Source organism: Etheostoma spectabile, chromosome 7 (assembly GCF_008692095.1).
Source record: "Etheostoma spectabile isolate EspeVRDwgs_2016 chromosome 7, UIUC_Espe_1.0, whole genome shotgun sequence".
Taxonomy (NCBI): Eukaryota; Metazoa; Chordata; class Actinopteri; order Perciformes; family Percidae; genus Etheostoma; species Etheostoma spectabile.
The window spans coordinates 31,681,427-31,705,027 of NC_045739.1; the positions used below are offsets into that span (position 1 = coordinate 31,681,427).

The following is a 23,601-nucleotide window of genomic DNA, read 5'->3' on the forward strand; positions in this document are numbered from 1 at the left end:
TTGCTTACTATTTACTTCTGAAAAGAGCTTATATGAAATATGCTTTGTTATGAATTAAACTACCCGACAGTTTACACAAGAATAGCTGATTAATTATTCGATTAACAGAACAGAGAAAATTAATTGGCAACTATTTCGATAGTTTGTCAAGTTAAAACATTTAATGGTTCCACCTTTTCAAATGCAGATTTGCTGCTTTTCCATTTAATTATTTCAATTTTTTCAATGTACTAAAGTTGAGGTTTGGACTGCTGGTTGGGCAAGACAAGCATGCGGGACTTAGGTATTTTTGACAGTGTGGTATTAGTTCTTAAGTAAAGGATCTGCTTCCTCCACCATTGGTGCTATATGATGGAAATCCCAGTAGTTGGGTCCTGATATGGGATGCTGGGGCCATTTAAACCCCACTCACCCAAACTCTGCCACTGCCAGCCTCTTTCCCCATCATCCTCCTCATTAGCAACAACAGTATGATTATTCCTATTAGGGACTGTTGCATCACTGTGCCAGAAGAATCCTCACATGCTGTCAGCTGGAAACATTTGACAAGAGATTGGTGATGGTTGCAGTAATCAAACAAAAAGCACACTAAAGAGGTGGAGCCATTGCAGACTTCCCAAGTGCAGAGCAAAGAGGCTGAATCCCATTCCAATGTATGTAAACATAATCTGTTTTTGAGATTAGCGGAGGTCTTGCAGGGAAAGGTCTGATTGCATTTACCGTTATGGGTTTAAGAGCATGTGGTTTCTTTTTTAGTGGAGGATGAGGAATGTTAATTTAATGTACTGTGCTTTAGCTTGAGAGTGACTTGTCGTATGCTGTGGGTGTGCGTTCTTTTGAAAAAGAGGAAACATTACACTATAAAATGTAAAATATACCTATACAGGATATCTTTAGTGGTGATCACCTTAACAGATGTTAATGGGGAAAAGGGCCAGAGATTGGGCGTTACTTTATCATCTTTCTACAGCTGTAATGAAACTGCAAGTTAAAGTTAAATATGCATTAATATAACCTAATATGATTCTGAAATGGGATTTTCTGCATAATTAGTACTTTTGTTACTCTAAGTATATGTTGATGCTAACACTTTTGTACTTTTACTTTAGTAAGTTGAATACAAATGTAAGCTATTACTTTATGCAACTCTAAAGCAAATCTCTTGTGTGTTCATATTTAAGGTAGCATATTTTATTTTTTCCTTGCCCTACTAATGCATATTTCTGCCATGAATCATACTTTGATGTCCATCTTGTATTGCAGTGGCTGTGGACATAAGTACGAAATGTTTTGCACAAAAAGGTTTAAATACGGTAATAGTCATAAGATATATATTTATATCGCTAAACCGGCGTCCTCTCCACCATACACGCACGTGCTTTTAGTCATTCCTCTACTGCCGCTCACGCTCTCGTACGCATGCGCGCTGGTTGTAGTGTCATCATCATCATCATCACCATCCCAGAAGTTGCTTAACTGTGGTTGGTACCCCGAGCCGCTGCTGGATCAACGTGCTGCCATTGTCCAGCAAGGACGCCCCGGGAAACTCTCGCTCACAGCCGAACCGAGCCTCTACCGGACACAGCCCCGCTACCGACTCCGACCCCGGTGAGTGAACGCGTGCGTGGTGGACTAACCGTCGAGACGAAGCGACTGCTGAAAAGAGACTTAGCTAACATCTCAGTGGGTGCTGAATAACTCGCTTGGAAGTTGCAAATTAGCTAGCTCGCGCATCCATTAGCTTTGACCAGTGTATCGACTACCTCTGATTTAAAATGAACCCGCCGGCTTTATAGTTTATAGGGCAGTTTTCAACCGACATGACGTTAGTTTCATTCACCCAGTCGTGATGCTGGCGCTATTTCTTACACTCATGAGTGAAGTCAGTGAGTCTGAGCTGTCCGCATCTGACCCCCCCCCCCCCGGGGCCACTCGGTGGGGTTGGCACAGACCCAAAAGGGAGACAGAGGAGAGGTGATATTGGGCTTTGACTTCCGCTTACACAGTGCATTTGACCGCAGCGGAATGGTGTGTTCTCTATTAGCGCGAAGCTGAGGGAGTCTCACGCGCTGGCTCTTTTGAGGGTGCCGTGGCAATTTTGAACTCTGACAACGAGGAAGGAGTCTAAAATCTCTTGCAGTATTAATGCTCAGAGCATGGCACACAAGACGAAGGTTGGTTTGTAGTATGCACACCGATGCTAATAACATGTTGTCCCTCTTTACCCACCCCCCAAGGGGGGGGGGGTTCTTTCACTTAGTGTTTTGCATGCCTTTGTCCTCAAGACTATAGCTATCAGCCAGGGGGGAGAATCCTTTGATGCCATCCAGGTGGGAGTTAATACAAATTGGTCAAGATTCATTTAATCAAGGTTGCGTTGTGAAGAATTCAGCATGATTAAGTACAAGAAGAAAAGAAAAAAAAAAGAAAACTCTATTGTAGCAACCTGGCCTACCACTTGGGAACACAGCACAAGCACATATGGACAAAAAAAATCATTACATTACATGTCATATAGCTGATGATTTTATCCAAAGCGACTTACAGTGGCCATATGTCAAAGGTCGCACGCCTCTGGACCAACGAGGGGTTAAGTCTCTCCCAAACCAAAGGCGTATGTCACATCCACTGTACCATCGCCACCAACATTAACATCATTAAGACACGTTAAAAAAAATCCATATTGTGACGTAATACAATGACGGGGGGGAAAAAAGTGATAGCACTTCTGCCTCACAGCAAGAAGGTTCTTGGTTTGAATCCAGGTCGTTCCGGGCCTTTCTGTGTGGAGTTTGTGTGTCTCCCCGTGTTTGTGCGGTTTTTCCTCTGGGTGCTCCGGTTTCTTCCCACCATAAAGACATGCATGCTGGGAAGGACTACCGTTGATTACAATTAGCCGATTGGCTAACACTGGCGCGTTTACAGAAATGTTTATGAACGTGCATTGTCCTAATCAAATAATTAAATTGAATCCACAAAAAGGGTCACGCCGTATCCAGCGAGGCCAACACGCTTCACATTCACCAGCCAGCTCCAAACAGGGGACCGAGCCGTCTCCACTTCGCCGTTTAAACAGTGTGGAATGAAACTTATAAAAGTCCAAATCTACACACAACACACAATTAGTAAGCTGACAACAACTGTAACCTTGTATTGCAACGTTGCCATGGCAAGATGTCCAGACTAGTGCAACAGTAACTTTCGGTACTTGCGTTCAACAGTGGTCTCAGGTGAGAGCTGCTTGTCACATAACCCAGAGCCCTGAAATTAGTTTGTTACTAAAGCAGTATGTGAAATCAGATGTACCTACCACCATTTTGTTGTTATTAAAATATTTGGTAATATTCCACTTATTTTTGAAACAATGCAATTTCCCGTTTCAGCCAGCGGGTAATTGCAGGTTACATTGTAAGGGAAATATTACAGCAACGGTCGATGTCAAGTTCCCTCACAGTGGTCGGAGTTCAGTGGAAAGATCACAAAACCTCCACACGCACTGCCTCCCGTGCAGTCCCTGTTGTCCCCCCCCACCCCCCCAAAAAATAGCCAGAGCTGCTTGTTGTCTATTAACCAAGGGATGTTCTCTGACAGTGAGTGATGGCTGTCATTTTCCATTTGTGTGGTGGCAGGGTGACCTGCAGAAAGTACAGGCACAGGGGGCTGGATTCATGCAAACATCCACCCTGCTTTCCAAAGTTAGCTTTGGTGAGTGCATGAATGTACCAGTGCCAGGGGTTTGTCCTCTGACTTCTCTGGAGGGCGTACAGCTAATTATTTCTTCTAACATCACTTGTAGATTGCAGAGTAGTTACATCAATGTGTTGTGTCAGTTTTTAGACCTTTTATGTTTTATATTTGTCAGGTCTAAGTGTATTATGTAATGGAGTAGGGTTTTTAGAAGTTTCTGTTCTCAGGAATCTGCTCACCCGATTACTAATGCTGCTGCTTCAGTACTGACCTATCCAGTTGTGGTTTTTACTTGCGCTTGCCAACTCAGGATATGTATTGACACCCAATCTTGCCTGTAGGCCAACAATACACCCACATTGTGCAATTTTGTTTTGCATAGTCTTTACTGCTATTACTTGTCAGGAAAAGCTCAAAGGCATCTTGAGACACAATTCTCAATTCACTAATGGTGATTTGATGCTTTCCTATTTTACTAATGTTGCGAGTGATTTTTTTTGGCAGGTATCCATTGCGTACATGTGGGGAGTGGTGGATCACATGGGCAGTGTTTGAAATGGGGATGCATCAGTGAATGAGTAAAGAGCTGGTATCTAGATTTTCAAGATGAAATATTCTGCAGAAATTCAAGCTGAGGAATGTTGATCAAGCCTGAGCGGAGACGGGTTAGTGGTGTGCTGGTGTTGTCTCTTACTGGATGTGTGAGAAAGTAGAGTGATAATGATTATGGCTGCGTTCAGATACACTCCGGCAGTTGTCGGCAAATACGTTTTCCCATTCATTTGGAATGGGGGTAATTGACCTACTTTCATTTAACTACAGTGCTGTAAAGTCTAGACTCAATCAGATTTCCGTGATCTGCGTAACGACAGTACAGTGGAACGTTTGCCTTAAACAGAGCGACCGTAATAACCTAATATACTATCAATAATGAAATTAAACTACATTCTCGGTTATATTTGCACTGTATAACGCATTCAATAAAATGAAACATAACTCTTGCAGCGCACATGAACAGATGTGCAATATTAGCTCACACATAAAATAGCACCCTCGTGAATTAGCCTCCTGTTGCTAACGTACATTCATAAATTCTCATCATCCTCACATCAGACTTACTCATTGATGCACGCACACAGTAGTATCCACAAAGTTAGCCAATGAGGGGATAAAGTAGAGTGTGATAGTGTTTCACGTTAACGCCTTTCTCTCTCGCTCGAGACCGCTGTGTCCAAGCCAAGGCTCAGAGCGGGACCTCACCGCATGCTGATAGGTTACTAGTCCAGGTAGAGCGAGGGGGGGCGTGGCATCAGGATGGTGGCTCTCCACCATGATGTAAACCATCACAATGGACAATATTGTCCATCGGCACAACCCTATACCGCTCCGCCTTTTTGCTTTTTTGCTGTCCCGATAAACTCACAGCTGCTGCTAATGGGCATCGTAGCGCCCCGGCAACAGTGGAGAAGGAAACATAGAGGACCCCACGTTATCTTTATACGTTAGACCTCCAGCCCTCGGGTGGCGGGGGAGAGATGAATGTTCGGAAATAAGAGGCCTCTGAGGCCCACCGTACACGTTAGTTTGACCAGCGGCGGCTCCAAAATCCAAGTTTCAGGAACAGGAGTCCTCTTCTTCGCCAAAAGAAAGGATATTGAAAAGAGCAAAAGACGTAAAGAAGCTGTAATATGTAATTTGAACTGCGTGGTGCAAGACAGTTGGTTGCAATATATGATCTGAATGCTAGATGGGAGAAATTCTTACACATTGGACCTTTTTAAATAAAAATAACCTGAATACAAATAAGTAACCTTTCTGTTCAGACACATCTACTGTATTTGCATGCATACTTGCGTTTGGGTACACATGGTCTTTGCATGACCACAAGGCAAAACTAACATTTACATCTGTGCAACATAGTGTGTTTTGAGCTAGCAAGGATGTACGACTGTCTGTACACATATTTTGAAGTGCACTCACTCAAGGTTACAAAAGTGTGTGAGAATTAACATTTGTTCTAGCCTGCGAGGTTAAGGTGGTCATTGGTGCCAAGATAAGAAGCATTTCATTACCACTGAGCTGTGGAAAACAATTGGATGATATAATGTTGGTAATGGGACTTTGTATTAGACACTGGTCTTTTTTGAGGCTCAGTGTGCAAAACGTGCTTTGGGTTGTGTTCTCTAATTATTCCTCATGCCTTTTTAATATTTTTTAATTTGTGTGTCTATTTTTCAGTAACTCCACCCCTGCTTCCTTCCTTCCCATCCCAGTAATCACAGGTTTTGTAAGAGTGGCTTTAGTATCTGGTCTTTTGTGCGCTACGTAGATAATTTAGGAAATCAGACAGTCCAAACAGCAACTTTTAATCAGTGTTGTGACAGTATTTGTCCTGGAGATGAACCCTGGAATGCTTAGGCCAGTCAATTGTCCCAGAAACCATAAAAAAACAAAAGAAATAAGGCTTTTGCACATTTTTAAAAGTTCTAACATTTTATCTGGTTAAACTATTTGTTGTTTAATAAGAGGTTTCAGGTAACTCCATAATTCCTTCAGCACACTTTAGTAAAGGGAGCGTTTCATTCTGCAGAATGAATGGCCTCATTGATAACTCCTTTTAAGAGTTGTCGTGCTTTGCTGGGACCCACACAGACACACTAAACAGACACACACAGACACCTAACGGAGCCCCAGCACAGAGCAGTAGGACGATGGCAACATAAATCCAATCCCACTAGGGAAGGCTTCCCATTAAATCCAGGTTACAAACTGAATGTTGCATTCCTCCACCCCCCCCACCTTCACCCCCCTCCCCCTTTTTTTCCATTTTAACTCGCAGTAAATAATGGGTCCTTGAATTCAGAGGTTAACATAAGCAGGCTTCTCCGTTCTAGCAGATGGCCATTTTGATTTTTGTTGGCTGTGACTAGCACATTATATCAGCAATAGCCAGCTAATTAAGCAAACATTTGCCAATTAAGCAAACATTAAGCTAAATAAACAGTATTGTTCTTGTATTGCAGCATAGAGCTAGTTAACCCTACTAGTATTAATAACATTAAATAAATACATAACATTTGCAGCTTACTTTCCAGCAAACAAAAATTATCAATCCATTGCTTAGTGTTGTTCTTGGGATTTTGGTTGTGGGGAGGTTCAATAAGACACTAGGGGTGGGGGAAAAAAATCGATATAGCATAGTATCGTGATATTTTCAGTGGCAATACTGTATGGATCTTTTATTCTATATGTGTTGGTCAGCTTGTCTGCTTGACAGTCCCATTTTGTAGCATTGTAATTGAAGTGAGATGAACAGAGAAATGTTTCTTTTTAAATAAAACCGATGTTGACAAAGTTTTTTTGGTGACATCATTTGAAATTGGGAAAAATTAGATTCATTATAAATTGCAATGTATCACAGAATATTGCAATATGTTTAAAATCGCAATAATGTATCGTGATATCGTATTGGGAGGCGTCTGGTGATTCCCACCCCTATAAGACCCTACCCTCCAAGCAGTTTAAACTCTTTAAACCCGCTATCTGTCTCACTACAACAGCCCCATGCACACCTCTCCAGCATGTTGATTAATTCAAAGCTCGGCAGGCCATGTTATGGTTGCTAAGCTAGGATTGGACAGTCGCTGTTAGTGGGATCTTCAATTACGTTTAGGATCACTGTCCATACAAACTGAATGTTCTTGTGTTCTCAATGTCCTATTGTCTTTTTGAAAGCATAAGTCTAACCTGTCCTAACCTGTTTTTAATGTTGCTAAATTGGGCTTCAATGTGCAACATGAATAAATATATCTGGTGATGACCTACCACCTCTCCCTATTACCCCTGTCCCATGAGTTATTGAGAGGGCTGGTTTGGCCATGCCAGTCTGGACTCTGGGTGACCTTCTACTAGGTTAATGGACAACTCCTGGTCCTGAGTAAGTCCTTGACGACAAGGTTGCAGCTTGGTCCAATGTACTTAAATCTAGGTATTAGGAAATCTCAAATGATTTAATCAGCTAATTGATTCATTAATCAACTGTTTTAGCACATGCCCCATCCCACACAACATATAAATATAGCCTAGAGAAGTAAACTTTCAGCATTTTGGAGAGTTTGGAGTTGAAATATGATATTACATTGAGAGCATGCAACTGCGTAATATTTGTAAAAACACTATTACAACCTCCCTACTACTCGTTCACATCCCTTATTCTGGCCCTCTCCATGATTTCTGCTGCATCTGCTGAAGCCTTACTAAGTTTGCATTGCAATGAATTCTCAGGTAATGTTTCACACGTCAGCCAATACAGAAATACACTATGGTCGGCAGCCAGAATAGCCGTTAAATCGAGAGATGTATGTGACGCCGCTGTTTTTGGATGACTGCCAGGGGGATATAAAGAGGGACCCTGGAGCAACGATCTGAGCTGTGAGAGGGTCGAGAGTGCCAGTAGTCATGGTGTTATGGTTGTTAAGTTGCTATTTAAGTTGGATCTGGATGAGTTATTTGGTTGCACTGAAGTGTAGACAGTGAAAAGGGTTAAATGACAGTCTTTTAAATTCTGATTGACATCAATTTAACTGACAGGTCACGTGACCGCTTCTGTAAGCCCTTAGATTTAAGCACCAGTTTGTCATGAGTAATACAGGTTTGGTTTTGGCTCCAAGTCTCTCATTGAGAAACAATTTAATTTAAGCTTTATTTCAGCATTATAACTGTAGTTATGACTGACAGTTTGACCCATTCTGGTACACCAGTGCTAATATATTGACACCATACAGAATACATGAAAAGTGGACTAAATGGCTGTGTGGGTGTGCTTCTGTTTGCCCTATTTCCTTGTGTGACCTAAAATGGGGTTGCATGAATGTGCGTGACCAGACCGCTGAGACCAGCAGTGACGTTGCTCCTTTAGGCACAGTGAGCACACTGATTGTGAGACATGAAGGAACTTGAATATTGTAGCATGAGCCAGCATCCTGTGTTTTGTAATTTGTGCTTCTCCATTTAATAACTGTACTGTCTACTACGTAACAGTTTGGAAATGAATATTTAGACGTGTGGGTGTTCATTCAGTCTAATTTTATTAGATTGTTTTGAATGTTCTTCAGTTCACTAAGACAAATTTATTTTCTCTTTGTCCAAGTTATGTTATCTGCAGATTATTTTCTTGATTCATTGTTGGGTCTATAATATGTAAAACTCCCTTGAGAAAAGTGTGTTTTGTATTCAATCTGGTTTTGAGTGTTCCTCGTCACTGGAGGACTGGCTGCATGCTCTTACTCCTGTAGTCATCACATTCCTCCTCCATGCAGGAAGGCCGTGCTGCAGCAAAGGGTACAGGTCGTTATGCATCAGGTGCTTAGCATACTGCTGCTTGGTTAGCACTGACTGTACGTCCCGGCCACTTTGGGATTTGCTTCTGTCTGCAGATGAACTCTGAACAACGTATTGAGCATGTTGAGATATGCCCCCCTCTCCTCCCCCTCCTCAAAGTGTAGCTCCAGTGGAACAAATCAAAGGTTTAGTCAAGCAGAGCTCCAGTGGCGCCTGGAGAGATAAATGAGTGTTTGCATTGGATAGACAGATTATTGGCCCTGGCGATTATCGGGCCATTTTTGTGCAGTTTGCAGATTATCTGTAACGGCGTATTATTTGTGATTCTTTCTGATAACCTATAAAGTTAATGTGTCCTAGTAAAAAGTGTCCTACTTTGAACTCGGCTTCAGCTCTGTGTCTGTCCCTCTGCTTCGGTTTCTCTCACCACTGAGTGTGACCTAATGTCCCCCCCAACACTATCTGACTTCGTTTACTGGGTATTGTGGTGAAAGATTCTAATAAAAAGTATTTAAACAAAGTTTTGTGTTGGATTTTATAACAATCCAAAAAGATTTTCACTGTATATGCATATCGATAGTTCTAAATATCTTTTATGGGTTTCATTAACTACTAATTGGTATCGGCCTTTAAAAACCAGTATCGGTCGATCCCTAGTTTGCAGCAGCATGTGAGAGTATGCATACCGTGTAGCTGCGTGTCAGTAACCTCATTGAAGGAAGAGCTGTGGCCAACCCCACTGTGAGCAACATGAGAGGGCTGGCAAGCCTTTCCAGTTGTACATTCTGGCCCCTGGATGACTTAGTAGTGTGGCATTTAGTTGGGTTTAATTGCCTCCTTCCAAGATTTTAAGGGTGGCCAGTTGCTTCTGTAGTGTCTGTAGAGGAAGAGAAACATATGATTTCCAATCTGATTTTAAATGCTTTGCGCTGTCTGTTGGATATAATGAAGCTTCTTGACTGGGCTCAGGGTTGACTGGCTTTAAAATCTCCTGACTTACTAATCATTAACGGTAACCTTTTCTGCTGAATAAATACACAAAATCATCCAAGCTCCTCACACAGACAGCCTGCATTGATTTCTGTGGTGGTGTTTGAGCAGTTTGGCTACTTACCAACAGAAGTTCCCGATTCTGGCCGTCTCTCCTGTTAGACATTTTCTTAGGGTTCTTGGTGTAAATCTCCCTTCTTCTTCATCCTCGGATGTTTGTTTTCTTCTGGTTTTGCGCCAGCCGCATGATGGAAACGTCATCAACACGCCCACTCGCTTGCTGTGAATTCTCACACAGACTCTGTACTAGGGAGCTGGCGGGGTAAAACACGTTTTGACATCCGGTCTAACTGATTCGGACAAACGTACATCTCCGCCGGGTAATGTCAAGGTATATTTGCAATGCATGTGTGGAGACGTACTTTCAATGATCCCAAGGGGAAATTATATTACACACATTATACACTGAAGACAGGCCAACTCAAAGTAAACATTCTTTCACTTGTTAAGGAACATTGTACAGTCCCTCCAGGATTTTGCAATGTCATAATCGCGCCAATTCATGCAAATTCAACCAATCACCGCAACCTTTCCACAAATTTGACCAATAACCAGAGTTTCCCGCAACTTCAACCAATCCCAGCAGTCCCACGTGCCAGACTTTGTATCAGTATGTGTCTCTAAGAACCAAAAGATCGAGCGGGAGAACGGGTTAGCGTCGCACGTATGCCGCCAAATTAATTTCCTTGTTTCTGATTTGAAGACGAGACGTGTGTGACTCGAACATCTCACATTCACCAACAAAAAGTACAGCCAAAGACCGTGCAAAACATTTCAGACCGTCCTGCCAACCTGTATACGTTTTAACATCAAAGTCCGCTGTAACGTTTTTTTTCACTATAAAGTCGCGTAAAGTTGCCGCTGTGTCAATCCTGTCGGCTCTGCCGCGGGCGGGGCTGCTGCTGACTGAGACACACACACACACACACACACACACACACCACACACACACACACACACACACACACAACACACACACACACACACACACACACACACACACACACACACACACACACACACACACACACACACGGTGGATGCAGGACAACCGGAGATGAGACTACAAGATCATGACCTGAACTGAGGACATCTACACTCGTTATTGTCAGTGCAATGATAAGTTAAAGTAATAAGTGTGAATGTGTGTCCCAGCCTAGGGTAGGAAATTAACAATGTAAAGATCAACAAGCCACTGAACGTCATGTTCAAATTTGATTCATTCAGTAAATTATTTTGTCTTTGAGTCTTGACTTCAAAAGACTCAAACACTCAACTTGTGTTGTCCGTTTCTCCTCTAGATGTGTTTTACCGCAGTGTATTTCAGTCATTTTACAGATTTATGACTTGAATGGAAAAAACCTCCATTAAAAGTTCTGTAACTCTGTGTCAGTAAGGCATAGAATCACCCGGACACTAGTAGCAAAAACATGAATGTTACCTTTCCAATGATATCAGGCACACCCCAGAGGGCCCGAGTATATAGGAGCTGTACCGCTTTTAATTAGGGTGTGACGTTTTGGAATTTCAGCCGGTTCATGTCAAGGTATGTGCTCTGTGCTAACCAGCTGGTTGCTAATGTGAATGTGTGTTAACTGCCACCAACAGATTTGAGGAAGTGCTGATTACCAACTAGGCCTACTGGTCATCAGTCGTTTGTTGACTATAGTCTGGAGCCTTTGACCTGGATTACTGGGTACATAAAATAAAAGCACAGGCTATCTGAATCAGTTATTGCTAAGTAGATTTTCTATTTCTCTGGGTTGAAGCCTCTAATTCTGGCGAGTTGCAGTTTAGAATAGTCTTTGTCATTGTAAATTTACAACGAAATTGGTTACAGTCAAGTTAAACTCGCAAACTAGAGCCCGACCGATAAATCGGCAGTCCTATGTTGTTGGCCGATATTAAGCAATATTCATGTCTGTCAGCCATGTTATGAGCGTTGGCGTTGCCTAGTTTGTCCATCAGAGGACGCTCTACAACGTCCCTGTTGGCAACACTGATTATTTTTGTGTTTTTGTTCAAAGGACTTTAAGTTTTATATCTTAAGTTTGTATTTTTATACATTTTATTTGTCAGAACTTTAATATAGTTTGATGTTCCTTTGTTCTGTTGTGACAATAAAACAAATTTATATTATTTTAGTGAGAACTCAAAAATAAATACAAATAACTGTTAGGGAAATCTGTTTGTTTTTTTTAACACATTTCTGGATTTTTTTTTATTTTTTTTTAATTTATATTGACATATCAGATTTTTAAATGACCAAATATTTGTATCGTATTGGCCTCAAAAGGTCGGCCTTTTGCCTCGGTATCGGTCGGGCTCTATTGCAAAGTATCAGTCCTTGTAATTGGTTGAAAACGTTCTTAGTGGTGAGGAAACGGACATTAAATAAGGAGCAGAAAGTATAAGTGGATGTGATGAGCATCAGCTGTCTGGATGCACTGGGGACCCCAGAGCTGAGTTAACCAGTTACTGTACTAACGATTGGCTGAGCATGGTTGTTGACAGCATGATCCAGACTAAATAACATGTAGAAGACCAGGACGCCTCGCTGTTTAATAGTTATTCTAAGGGCAGTGAATTCCCTCTGAGTGCTTTAGGTTGTACAGTTATGGAATCGGCGCCATTTTATTTCTCCTTTTTATCTTCCCCTACTATGACAGCATTGCTCTGGATTTTCTTTCAAATGTAATATCACTATACAGATTTGGTAGGAAGTCCTTATGTTGGCTTGTAGATTTGTATCCTAGAGTCCATTTCCAGTAAAGAGTCAGAAACGGTTATTAGAGTTGATGTGAGTGCCGACCATAAATAGCTTGGTTATGTGCGACCTAAGAGGGGAAAAAGTGAACATTTAGATGGGCACATACACTAAAGAAGCCCAGGGATATCCAGCTGTTTTGCAATTGTGAATGCATATCACTATAGTGTTTAATCAAATGGCAGTTGACCATGAAAAACAAGTTCTCATGGTCTAATCTTCTAAATATGCATTCTGTGTGTCTACTGCTGCTTTGTTGGCATTCAAAAATTCAAGAAATTATCAAATCTTACAAAATATTTAGTTTCTGTTGTCATATTTTTGTGTTCATCTTCTAAACTTCACTTATGTCCGCCCTCTTTTCTTACATATAATATTGCAGCACATTAGATAAAAATGAAAAGAAGCAGAAAAAAATTATTTTACCAGCTCCCTGCTCTGTTTCTCCACAGGTTTTAGGTCCTGTCTCAGTGCACCTGGTACGGCCTTTCTTCTCCTCTGAGCCCAGCTGTCCTCCACTCATCTTCTCCTCCACGTGAGCAGACATGCCTCCAGCGCTGGGTGGGCCCGTGGGGTACACCCCACCTGAAGGTGGCTGGGGCTGGGCGGTTGTAGTGGGGGCCTTTATCTCCATCGGCTTCTCCTACGCCTTCCCCAAATCCATCACGGTGTTCTTCAAAGAGATCGAGGTCATCTTCGATGCCACACCCAGTCAGGTGTCCTGGATCTCCTCCATCATGCTGGCTGTCATGTATGCTGGAGGTGAGGGCCATGTGTGTACTTTAAAATGTTCCATATTACAGAAAACAACTAATTTATTTTATGACATAAATGCACAACAAAACATATTTGTCTAATTTATTGTTTGGACACTTGGGATTTAGACAGGCGTGGAAATATTTGTATTTCAAATAAGTTGTCTGAACCCTAATTCGTTGAACATAATTTTAGTTCAGGCATAGGTTGTTCCTTTCATCCAGCCACACTGGCCTGGTTCCAGACCTCTGAATCACCACCCATAATTCGTATAGGTGTGGTGTTGTGCCGATTGGATGTGCTCCAAAACCTAACTGGCACAGTGTAGTTTTTCTGCTCCGTTCCAGTGTGGCAAATAATAAATGGCGCACACTGCAGCACATTTTCTCCTGATGTGCGTGTGTCCTGAACCCTGAGGTCATTGACGCCAAATGTCGGAGGAATGTCTTCTTTCAAATCCAAATCGGATCTAAAGAGCTGCCAGTAGAAGGCCGTACAGCTTAAAACTGTGGCAGTTCACGATTTTTAAAAAGTGAGAAAACCTAAGAGAATGAATTATAAATAACAAAAAATTGGATTTTTATGCAGTGGATTACACACTCTGCAAACTGAGGCTCTGCATTTTTATCATTTACCTTTCACTGGCGCAAAATGATCTATCTAGATAGAGATATCAATTTAAAGAGCCTTATTGGCATGGTAAGACATTGCTTATTTTGTCAAAGCAGACCAAAAAAAGGAAATTAACAATAACTGGCACAACATAAACACCAATTTAAACATAAAGTCTCTCACTCACACACACCTCTTATTCATTAAGTTGAGTAACACTTACTGCATGAGACAATGTGAGAAATCGATACTCTGGAGTGATGACAAACAGTCTCGCATTGCCAGACCTCTCCACAGCACTGTCAGTCAGGACCAAAGAGGTCCCTAGAGAGCTCTAGGCCCCTACGGAGGCCCTCAAGCTGGGAGAAAAACAACTAGTTGTACTTTTTGTTGCACGTAATGACCCTTTTTTATTTGCACTGCTGCAACTTGCTTTCCATTTGCATGTTAAGGCAGGATTTGAGAAATACTCCGATCCGGTTTCATATCAGATTTTTCTTTCTTTCTCAAGACCCCGCAAGGTCCCTCCTCATTCAAATACACTTTCTCTTTCTCCTGAGAGACGGAAAATGAGATGGTGTCGTACATGTAGGGGCTGCGCAGTGGTGGAGAAAGAGTTTACAAATTTAGCCAGATCACCAGTCAGTGACGTCCTGATGTTGGCACTGGTTACACATGAGGAAGTGCACGTACACACTCAAAAAGACATGCGTATTAATTTGTTGTGGCTGCTTGACGTCAGTGACAGCTGACTGACAGTTTGAACCAGTTAAAACGCTCCGCACGAAGGAAGAGGAGGGTATGCGAAGCAAGAGTCTGATTCTGCTTCCCCATTTAAGGCAGGAAACAAACTGCAACAAAGTAAAGGAGTTGCATCACATTCAGCTGCCGATACATAACAGACCACACTGTAAACAGGACACCAGCTTGTGGTAAAATGTAATTGTATCAGTGGTCTTTGTTATGTTTAACCAAGGTAGACTAACTCCTGACAGTGGGAGCTGCCAATTCGGGGCTATTTGCAATATATTATAATCTAATCTATCATATTTAATTTAGCTAATGATCACATTAAGAGCTCAACTATGGCGTTCCAGTCCACAATAAACCAGCTCACTCCAGTGAGATTTCATTCTCTTTTGAAGAGTTTTTTTTAATATCCGCCATTTTTTATCATTTATATTCTTTCTGCCCATTGCTTGTCAAAATGTGCATCACCTTCTACCTATTTTTTGTTTTGGTTGCCATGTACAATCACAGTGACTCTTTTTTTAACTGGAGGGTTTTACTCAGGGGAAGTGTCTGAATTAGCAGTATGTACTACTGTAGTTTAGGGAAGAATAACACAAGATTCCTGGAAAGTGATCAAACTGTTGCTTCAGTACAAAAGTTTAGTAATAATGCCAAGGGCCTGACATGAGTGCAACTTTTAAAGTTTCCTTGTAAGAGTTACATATTGGTTCCTTTTTTTTTTGTTTTTTTTTTTGTGATGGCTTATAAACAGGATGCTGAATGTTATTATTTCATTCAGGTCTCATGCCAGTGGTCCAACAGTTAATGTAGATTTTGTTATAATGTGACACTCTTTGTAAATTGTCATATAGTGGGAGATATCCCTGAACTTTTTTCTTGAGGGGAAAAAAAAACATTTTAATGCTGGCAGACAAACAAAAAGGAGCTACTAAAACCACAAACATGGACCACTGACAAGCCCTACTCTGTCTTTGGACTCTTTGTACCTGAAATGACTGGGGGGGGTCTTTTTCCACACTGCCTATTGTGCCTCACTGAGTGGCACTTTCTCTGTTCTTATGTGGGCGGGAAAAGAGGCTGTAGCCGGTGCCTGAAGTAAGTTTGTGTGTGTGAATTTGTGCATGAGTGCACATCAGCTTGTTTTAATGCAATAAGCGCTCAGGATTACAGGATATTGATATGATTAGGCATGAGAGGGAGAGTTAAGCCGATTTAGCGAATGAGTGGGAAAAACATGTGAAATTATTGTCAAAGTTGGCTTCCCAGAGGACAACAGACAAATAGAAAACTCTCAGTAGCCACTTTAATGTACACCTGTTCAATGTAATGTGTATCTGTGCAATTAAGCACAACTGTGGTGTTGTACTGGACATCGCTGTATTGAGAGGTTTCCTAATAGTCTAATATTCTCTAATATCCCCTTCATGTATAAAAATAAGGACAACATATGAAACCTCTCAATATAATGTTGTCCAGAACAACACCAAACATAATTTTACACATTTAAGACAATGTCAAGACAAAGAACTTTTTATAAATTTTGGGTTAAGTAAAATTTTTGCGGTGACAAGACACAATGGTCTAATCCAACTCTGAAAGAAAGGGATTAAGCATGTTTTCCCAAAATGTCAAACCATTCCTTTTAAAGCTTGTGTCCGGCTGGAGGGATGATGTGTGCTGTGTGATGCGTTTAACTGTTGGAGCGGATCCAGTCAGCTGTTTCTCCTGTCCCGCTTCTATTCTGTTTTGTTTGTGGTCGGACTGACTCATCACCAGCTCAGTCTTACTCTTCAGTTGGCCACAAAATCTGAACATTTGCTATGTAATCAATTGCTAAATGATAGACAAGTACATTGTTCCATAGAATAAAATCAACAACCGTTTGGACAGTAAGAAGCAAAAGCATAAAATTAGACATTTGGAACCGATAACAAGTCAAAACGTTTTTAGGCCTGTTTATAGGACAGCTTAGACTTAAAAAGGAGAGGTGGGGGGGTGCATAACATGCAGCAAATGGCCGCAGGTCGGAGTTGAACCCGCGGCTGCTGCGTTGAGGAGTAAACTTCTATATATGGGCACATGCTCTAGCAGGTGAACTAACCAGGTGAACACAACAAGTCACAATTAAGATTTAGGAATGTTCCAAACTCCAACACCAAACTTCGTTTAGATGCTCAAAGCACTTATATAATACATGATAAACTTTCAACGTAATACCCAGTAAGTCAGATAGTTAAGCTGGACTCAGTGGGGAGAGAAACCAAAGACCCCTCACCTGTGGATGCTGAGTCAGAGTGGAGCTGAGGACAAGTCTCTTCTCTTCACTGTTCTTTTCTTTCACATAGAGAAAGAGAGCAAGTGATGGAGGGAGGGGGGAGAACAAATTGCTTATATAATATCTCTGAGAACACTACTCACTGCCCTCTTTGTGTTTTGCCAGACGGCAACAATGACTGTCACTACTCATTATGTGTGTGTGTGCGTGAGTGTTGAGTGCATGCAAATTCATTCCTGTCCTTGTACAGGTTCACTTTTGTTCACCGCGGAGCTTCAAACAAGCTCTGTTCATTCTGTAGTCCTGTGTGTCCGATGTGTGCTCTGGTACAGTGTGTGCCTCTGTTCTCGCCTCTTATCTCCTCTCTGCAACATGGCAACCCACCACTCCCAAACATGGCAACCCACCAAGACAGGCTTTGTGCGAGCTAGTCAGGCAACACAGAAACTAGAGAGGTATTTAGTGAGTGCGTGATTGAATGCCCGTGCATCAACATCTGCCTGCCGCTGCCTGCCTGCCTGCCTGCCTGCCTGCCTGCCTGCCTGCCTGCCTGCCTGCCTGCCTGCCTGCCTGCCTGCCTGCCTGCGTGCGTGCGTGCGTGCGTGTGTGACTTCGATTTTGGTGTATCCCTAAATGATGCATAGATTAATCCATTAGTTGTTAACTAAATTCAAACTACCAACTAGGTCTTCCTAATATTCTCCTTTTTATGTATAAAAAAAAATAAGGACAAAACATTAAACCTCTCAATGTAATGTAGTCCAGAACAACACCAAACATAATTTTACACATTTAAGACAATGTCAACACAAACGTAACATTTATACAGTAGTGGTCGAAAGTTTGGACACCCCAGGTAAAAATGTGTATAAATGTGCATAAAGAAGCCAAGAAAAGATGGAAAAAATCTCCAAAAGGCATCAAATGACAGATTAGACATTCATATAATATGTGACAAAAAAGTGAGATTTTATTGAAACACTTGAGGTGTGTTTAGATCATTATCCATTTGTAGAAGCCATCCTCTCTTTAACTTCAGCTTTTTCACAGATGGCATCAAGTTAGCCTCCAATATTTGCTGAAATGTTATTGAATCCATTTTCCCCTCTACTCGTGAAATGTTCCCTGTGCCACTGGCTGCAACCCCCCCCCAATGCTTAACAGCTGGACAGAGGTTCTATTCATTAAATTCTGAGCCCTTTCTTCTCCAAACATCTTTTCTCATTGCGGCCAAAAAGTTAAAAAAAAAAAAAAAAGTTTAAGTTTAACCTCATTGGTCCACAGAACTTGTTCATATTATAGGAATGTCTAATCTGTCATTTGATGCCTTTTTGGAGATTTGTCCATCTTCTCTTGGCTTCTTTATGCACATTAATAAAATGTTCTACCTGGGGTACCCAAACTTTTGAGCCCCACTGTATGCTGTTTCCGACTTGAGGGATTTTTGCAGTACCTAGAACATAACATTCCTAGAACCCTTTTTTTTTTCATGTTCCGACTTGACCAATTTTTAAATTCCTCTGACCGCAGTTCCTGTAACCCTTTCAGCTCGTACTTCAGGGCAGGGTCTTTTCACGGTTCTCTTTTCCATATAGGAACCTAGGTCAACAAGAGTGGGACTTCACACACACACACACACACACACACACACACACACCTTTCTTCGGAAGACGTGTTTAAATTATGACAAAGGCTATATTCATTGGATCTTGTATTTAGTTCATACAGCACAGTTATCCCCTGTACTGGTGTTTTCAAGTGAGAGGTTTCATTAAAGAACATCAAAAGTATAAAGTCTTCCTCTCTCTTTTTCTCTCTTCTCTCCTCTTTTTTTTTTTTTCTTCGCTCCTCCTCCTCTCTCTCCCACCCCCCTTACATTCAATCTCCTCTCCGTGAACTTTCACTCTGACGTGTACCATACCTTGCACTGCCAAGCTCCCTCTACCTCCCCCTTCATACTCTCCTCTTCCCTCATGCAACATCCATGCAACCAGCACTGTTATACAATCATTGTCCCTCTTTCATTCCTGCCACCATAGCACCACCTGTTGGTGAAAAGTTGAAATGGTGAGCTGATGTAATTCTGCATATAACATGTGCATCAGGCTGCTAGAAACATTGTTTTCTTTATTCATTAACCTGCAGATTGTATTTGTATTGATATTTACAGTCTCCTAAAGCCCAAGGTGACGTCTTCAAATGTCTCGTTTTGCCCAGTTGAAGAGATTTGATTTATTGATCACATTAGACAAAAAAAAGCCAAATACCCCCAAATTAACAGTTATAACTAGGGAATGTTTTTATGCACTTTATTTTAATTATCAGTCAAATCAGTCTGATTCTAATGTTAATGGTTGGATTTTCACTTTATGATGATATATGACAAAGAAAGGCGTTGAGTCCTTACATTTGAGAAGCTGCAACCGGCAAATTACTGTAAAGATGTAGTAAAAATGCCCAAATAGTTACTGATTAATCCTTGTTAAGATTCAACACTACAACACTGCTTTCATCTTATCTAATTCATGATGTATCTGCTTTTTATGACAGCAGTTCTTCCTTCTGTCTTCTTCCTCTCCAGGTCCAATCAGCAGCATCCTCGTGAACAAATTTGGCAGTCGGCCAATCATCTTAGTGGGTGGCTGTCTGTCGGGGTCGGGACTCATCGCAGCCTCCTTCTGCAACACTGTGGAGCAGCTGTACTTCTTCATTGGAGTAGTGGGAGGTCAGTAATTTACCCCGAGTAGAGGGAATTGTCAAATGGCTTCTTACCTAATATGAGCTCTTGTGTTTGTGCCACGTGTAGTTTTAAAACTGTTTTGCTTGTCCATTTAAACGGAAACAGTTTCTGCAACTCTTCTCCTAGAAAAATACATTTTATTCACTCAGAGTGTAATGATACATTGATATATCAATTCACGGATAATGCTTAAACAACTATACCTACAGTCGCATTGACAAAATCAGAAGTAAATATGCAGAAATGGGAATGAAAGCGTTATTGACATCAGAGTTCTTGGTTTCTGTCTTTCGGATATGAACATTAATTACTACCTCATTCCATTGTGAGAGTTTTAATTTTTTACTATTGCCGGCTAGGTAATAACATTTTCAAATACTATTTTTAGGTGCTTTTGTTGAGTGTATATGAATGGAAATGATTGTGTGTGACATATTACACTGTTGTATTGATCGCAGGTCAAATGAATTAAAATCCTATTGTGTCAGACTTTGTGAGCAGCTAATTTTGTATAGATATAATTACATTCTGTTTAAACTACTACTCACCAACTATTTTCACCTACAGTAGATTCCTTCACCAGAAGGATTCCTTTATTAAACCCCAAAATGTACCCCTTCTTTTCTGTTTCCCCCTCCCACCCTTTGTTTCTCCAGGTTTGGGACTGGCGTTCAACTTGAATCCAGCCCTCACCATGATCGGTAAATACTTCTACAAGCGGCGACCCATTGCCAACGGCATCGCTATGGCAGGCAGCCCCGTGTTTCTGTCCACCCTGGCCCCCCTCAACTCCTGGATGTACGATCAGTTTGGCTGGAGAGGCAGCTTCCTCATCCTGGGAGGACTTCTGTTCAACTGCTGCGTGGCCGGCGCCCTCATGCGCCCCATCGGACCCAAACCCCAGCCAGCCAAGCCCGACTCGGAGGCGGGGGAGGTCAAGGCGGTGGATCCAGCACAGCCCAAGAAGACCGTCCTGCAGACCATCAACTCCTTCATCGACCTGACGCTCTTCAAACACCGCGGCTTCCTGCTCTACCTGATGGGCAACGTCATCATGTTCTTCGGCCTCTTTGCTCCGCTCGTCTTCCTCAGTAATTATGCCAAGAGTAAGGACATCAGCAAAGAAAAGGCAGCCTTCCTGCTCTCGGTGCTGGCATTTGTTGACATGGTCGCCCGGCCCTCTATGGGCATTCTGGCCAACACCAGATGGATCCGGCCCAGGATTCAGTACTTCTTTGCTGCTGCTATCCTCTACAACGGACTGTGTCACGTGCTGGCGCCGCTGTCCACGGACTACACTGGATTTGTGGTGTACGCCATCTTCTTTGGTTTTGCTTTTGGCTGGCTGAGTTCGGTGTTATTCGAGACGCTGATGGACCTGGTGGGAGCTCAGAGGTTCTCCTCAGCCGTGGGTCTGGTCACTATAGTGGAGTGTGGGCCGGTGCTGTTGGGCCCACCGCTAACAGGTGAGACATCCGACGTACATGACCAGAAAGAGGAGGGTTGTGTTTGTTGCAGACTCATGTGTACTTCTGTACTCATAATTGCATAGGAATGATGAGTTTTGTACAGCGAGAAAGAGTTGAAAGGTTTCAAATTTGGGGAAAAGGGTATTGACCATCAGGAGAGTAAAAGTCAGAAAGGGGAATTCCTACTTTATCAGACTGTAATCTAAAGACAAAGAAAATAGTCAAAATGAATGTTTAATGTAAAATCTGAGTCGTCTCTCTGTCTTTTGTCCACCTCCAGGTAGTTTCTATAACTACTACGCCAACTACGACTACACCTACATCTCCTCCGGCGTCATCCTCATGGTCGCAAGTGTGGTTCTCTTCATAGGAATGGGCATCAACTACCGCCTGTTGGCGCAAGAGAAGAAAGCCGAGGAGAAAATGGAAAAGGAGGGGGCCAAGGAAGAGCGCGCCGCCATGTTGGCGCCTCCCTCTCCGTCGAAATCTGACGAGGGGAAGGACGAGAACGATGTAAAGGCCATTGTCTCACTGGATGACGTCGCCAAGATGGACGAGGACTCGGTGTAGAAGACTTCAAAATAGCGTGGCCTTGAGAAGGAGGCACACACTTCACAGAAACACACACAAGAGTTGCAGCAACCACACGCCATCGTTATAGAGATTAAGACCCTTGTACACAACCCCTGAAGCCATAGAAATGTACTTTGTCTTTTAAAAACTGAGACCAGCAGTTGTGACGTGAAGCTTAGCTGTCGGTAATGCTCGTCACGCAGCTTTTCACCACGTTGAGACCTCTGGTTGTTGGTATTTGACGTGCCTTTGGTGAGTCTCAAGTCCTCCAGGAGCAAAAACACCACTTATCTAATATATCACAAACAGCAGAGAGACGCACAACAGACGGAATGACTGTAAAAGTCCACTAAACCAATTAGGACTTTACTCTCAGGTTCTTGACCTGCTGTAACATTTCAGAACCACACACGCGCACAAAAGCACACAAACCTTGACTCCGTTTTAGTCAAACAGTCAATCTTTTGTTGTACATACTTGGAAAAATAATGAACATTTTCCCTCACATACTTACATTGCTTCACTCAAGGGCTGCACAGGATTTAAAAGGACACATTTATATTACTCAAGTTAACTGTAAATCTATTTGTTCACATGTTAGTGCAGAGTGTGGCATTTCCAGGTTTCTATGTGGATTTATGCGCAAACAATTAAATTTGGGTTCACTACCACAGGGAGTGTTACCATTTGTAACCCTTAGTGGAGGACATAAGGCACACAAATGGTTTAAAAATACAAAGATATAGTAAAGTAAGAAAGTTAAAAACTAATGTAGGAATCTTTAGAGGGGTCCAGAGGGTCACAATGCTACCAGTGAAGGAGGCACTGTTTATAGCGTGCTTGTACATAAATATGTGTTGTGTGTGTGTATGTGTGTGTGTGTGGGGTGTGGGTGTGGTGTGTAACTTTATGTGCCATACACCCTCCAACATGAGCAGCTCATCCTGCATTGTTGTATTGAAGGACACATTTGAACAACATTCACAGTTACCCCCCCCCCCCCCCCCCCCCAGTTGCAGTACCTGACATGTATGTTGTTTTTTTATTGCAAATAACACATTGTATATTAGTTATATCAACGAGCCTTGGTGATTTAAAGTAAAATAATCTATTTTAGTTCACTGTTTAATGGCAATCTTACAACCAGTAATCTTTTCAATAGATTTGATGAATTTGGATGAGAAGACCTTTGTGTGTATGTCAGCAGACAGTTTAGACTGTAGCCAGGTTTCATCATTTCATTTGTTTTGAAAGCCTCTGCAGTATGAAATGTCACAATTTGTCTCTGAACTGTACAGAATGTGTCATATCAGATGTTTGCTTGAAACCGATCACAAATACCAAGAACAGTAATGTTAATAGGAGCAAATTATCCTAATTCAAAAGTACGTTTCTCTCTCTCTGGTCTGTGAAGCCTCTATGTGAATGAAGTCTCTTGCTCAGTTTTTTTCACGCTCCTCCTCTCCGAGTGAGCCTGCAGTGACTCTGAGCCAGTTTCTAATGGTGTTCTTCCATTTTTACATGGTACCTGCTTGACGTGGCTTGGCTCGGCCCCGGGGCCCCGTCCTCCTTTTTCCAC

The 23,601-nt window shown here is 42.0% G+C and overlaps 1 protein-coding gene across 1 annotated transcript; it reads left to right on the forward strand.

Annotated features, from left to right (window-relative positions):
* Positions 1-1,417: 1,417 nt before the first annotated feature.
* LOC116692995 (monocarboxylate transporter 1) lies at positions 1,418-22,031 on the forward strand. Its single transcript, XM_032521668.1, has 5 exons — positions 1,418-1,608; positions 13,297-13,606; positions 19,822-19,965; positions 20,637-21,446; positions 21,730-22,031. The coding sequence occupies exons 2-5, from the start codon at positions 13,390-13,392 to the stop codon at positions 22,017-22,019; spliced, it is 1,461 nt and encodes a 486-aa protein (XP_032377559.1). The 5' UTR covers positions 1,418-1,608; positions 13,297-13,389; the 3' UTR covers positions 22,020-22,031.
* Positions 22,032-23,601: the final 1,570 nt, after the last annotated feature.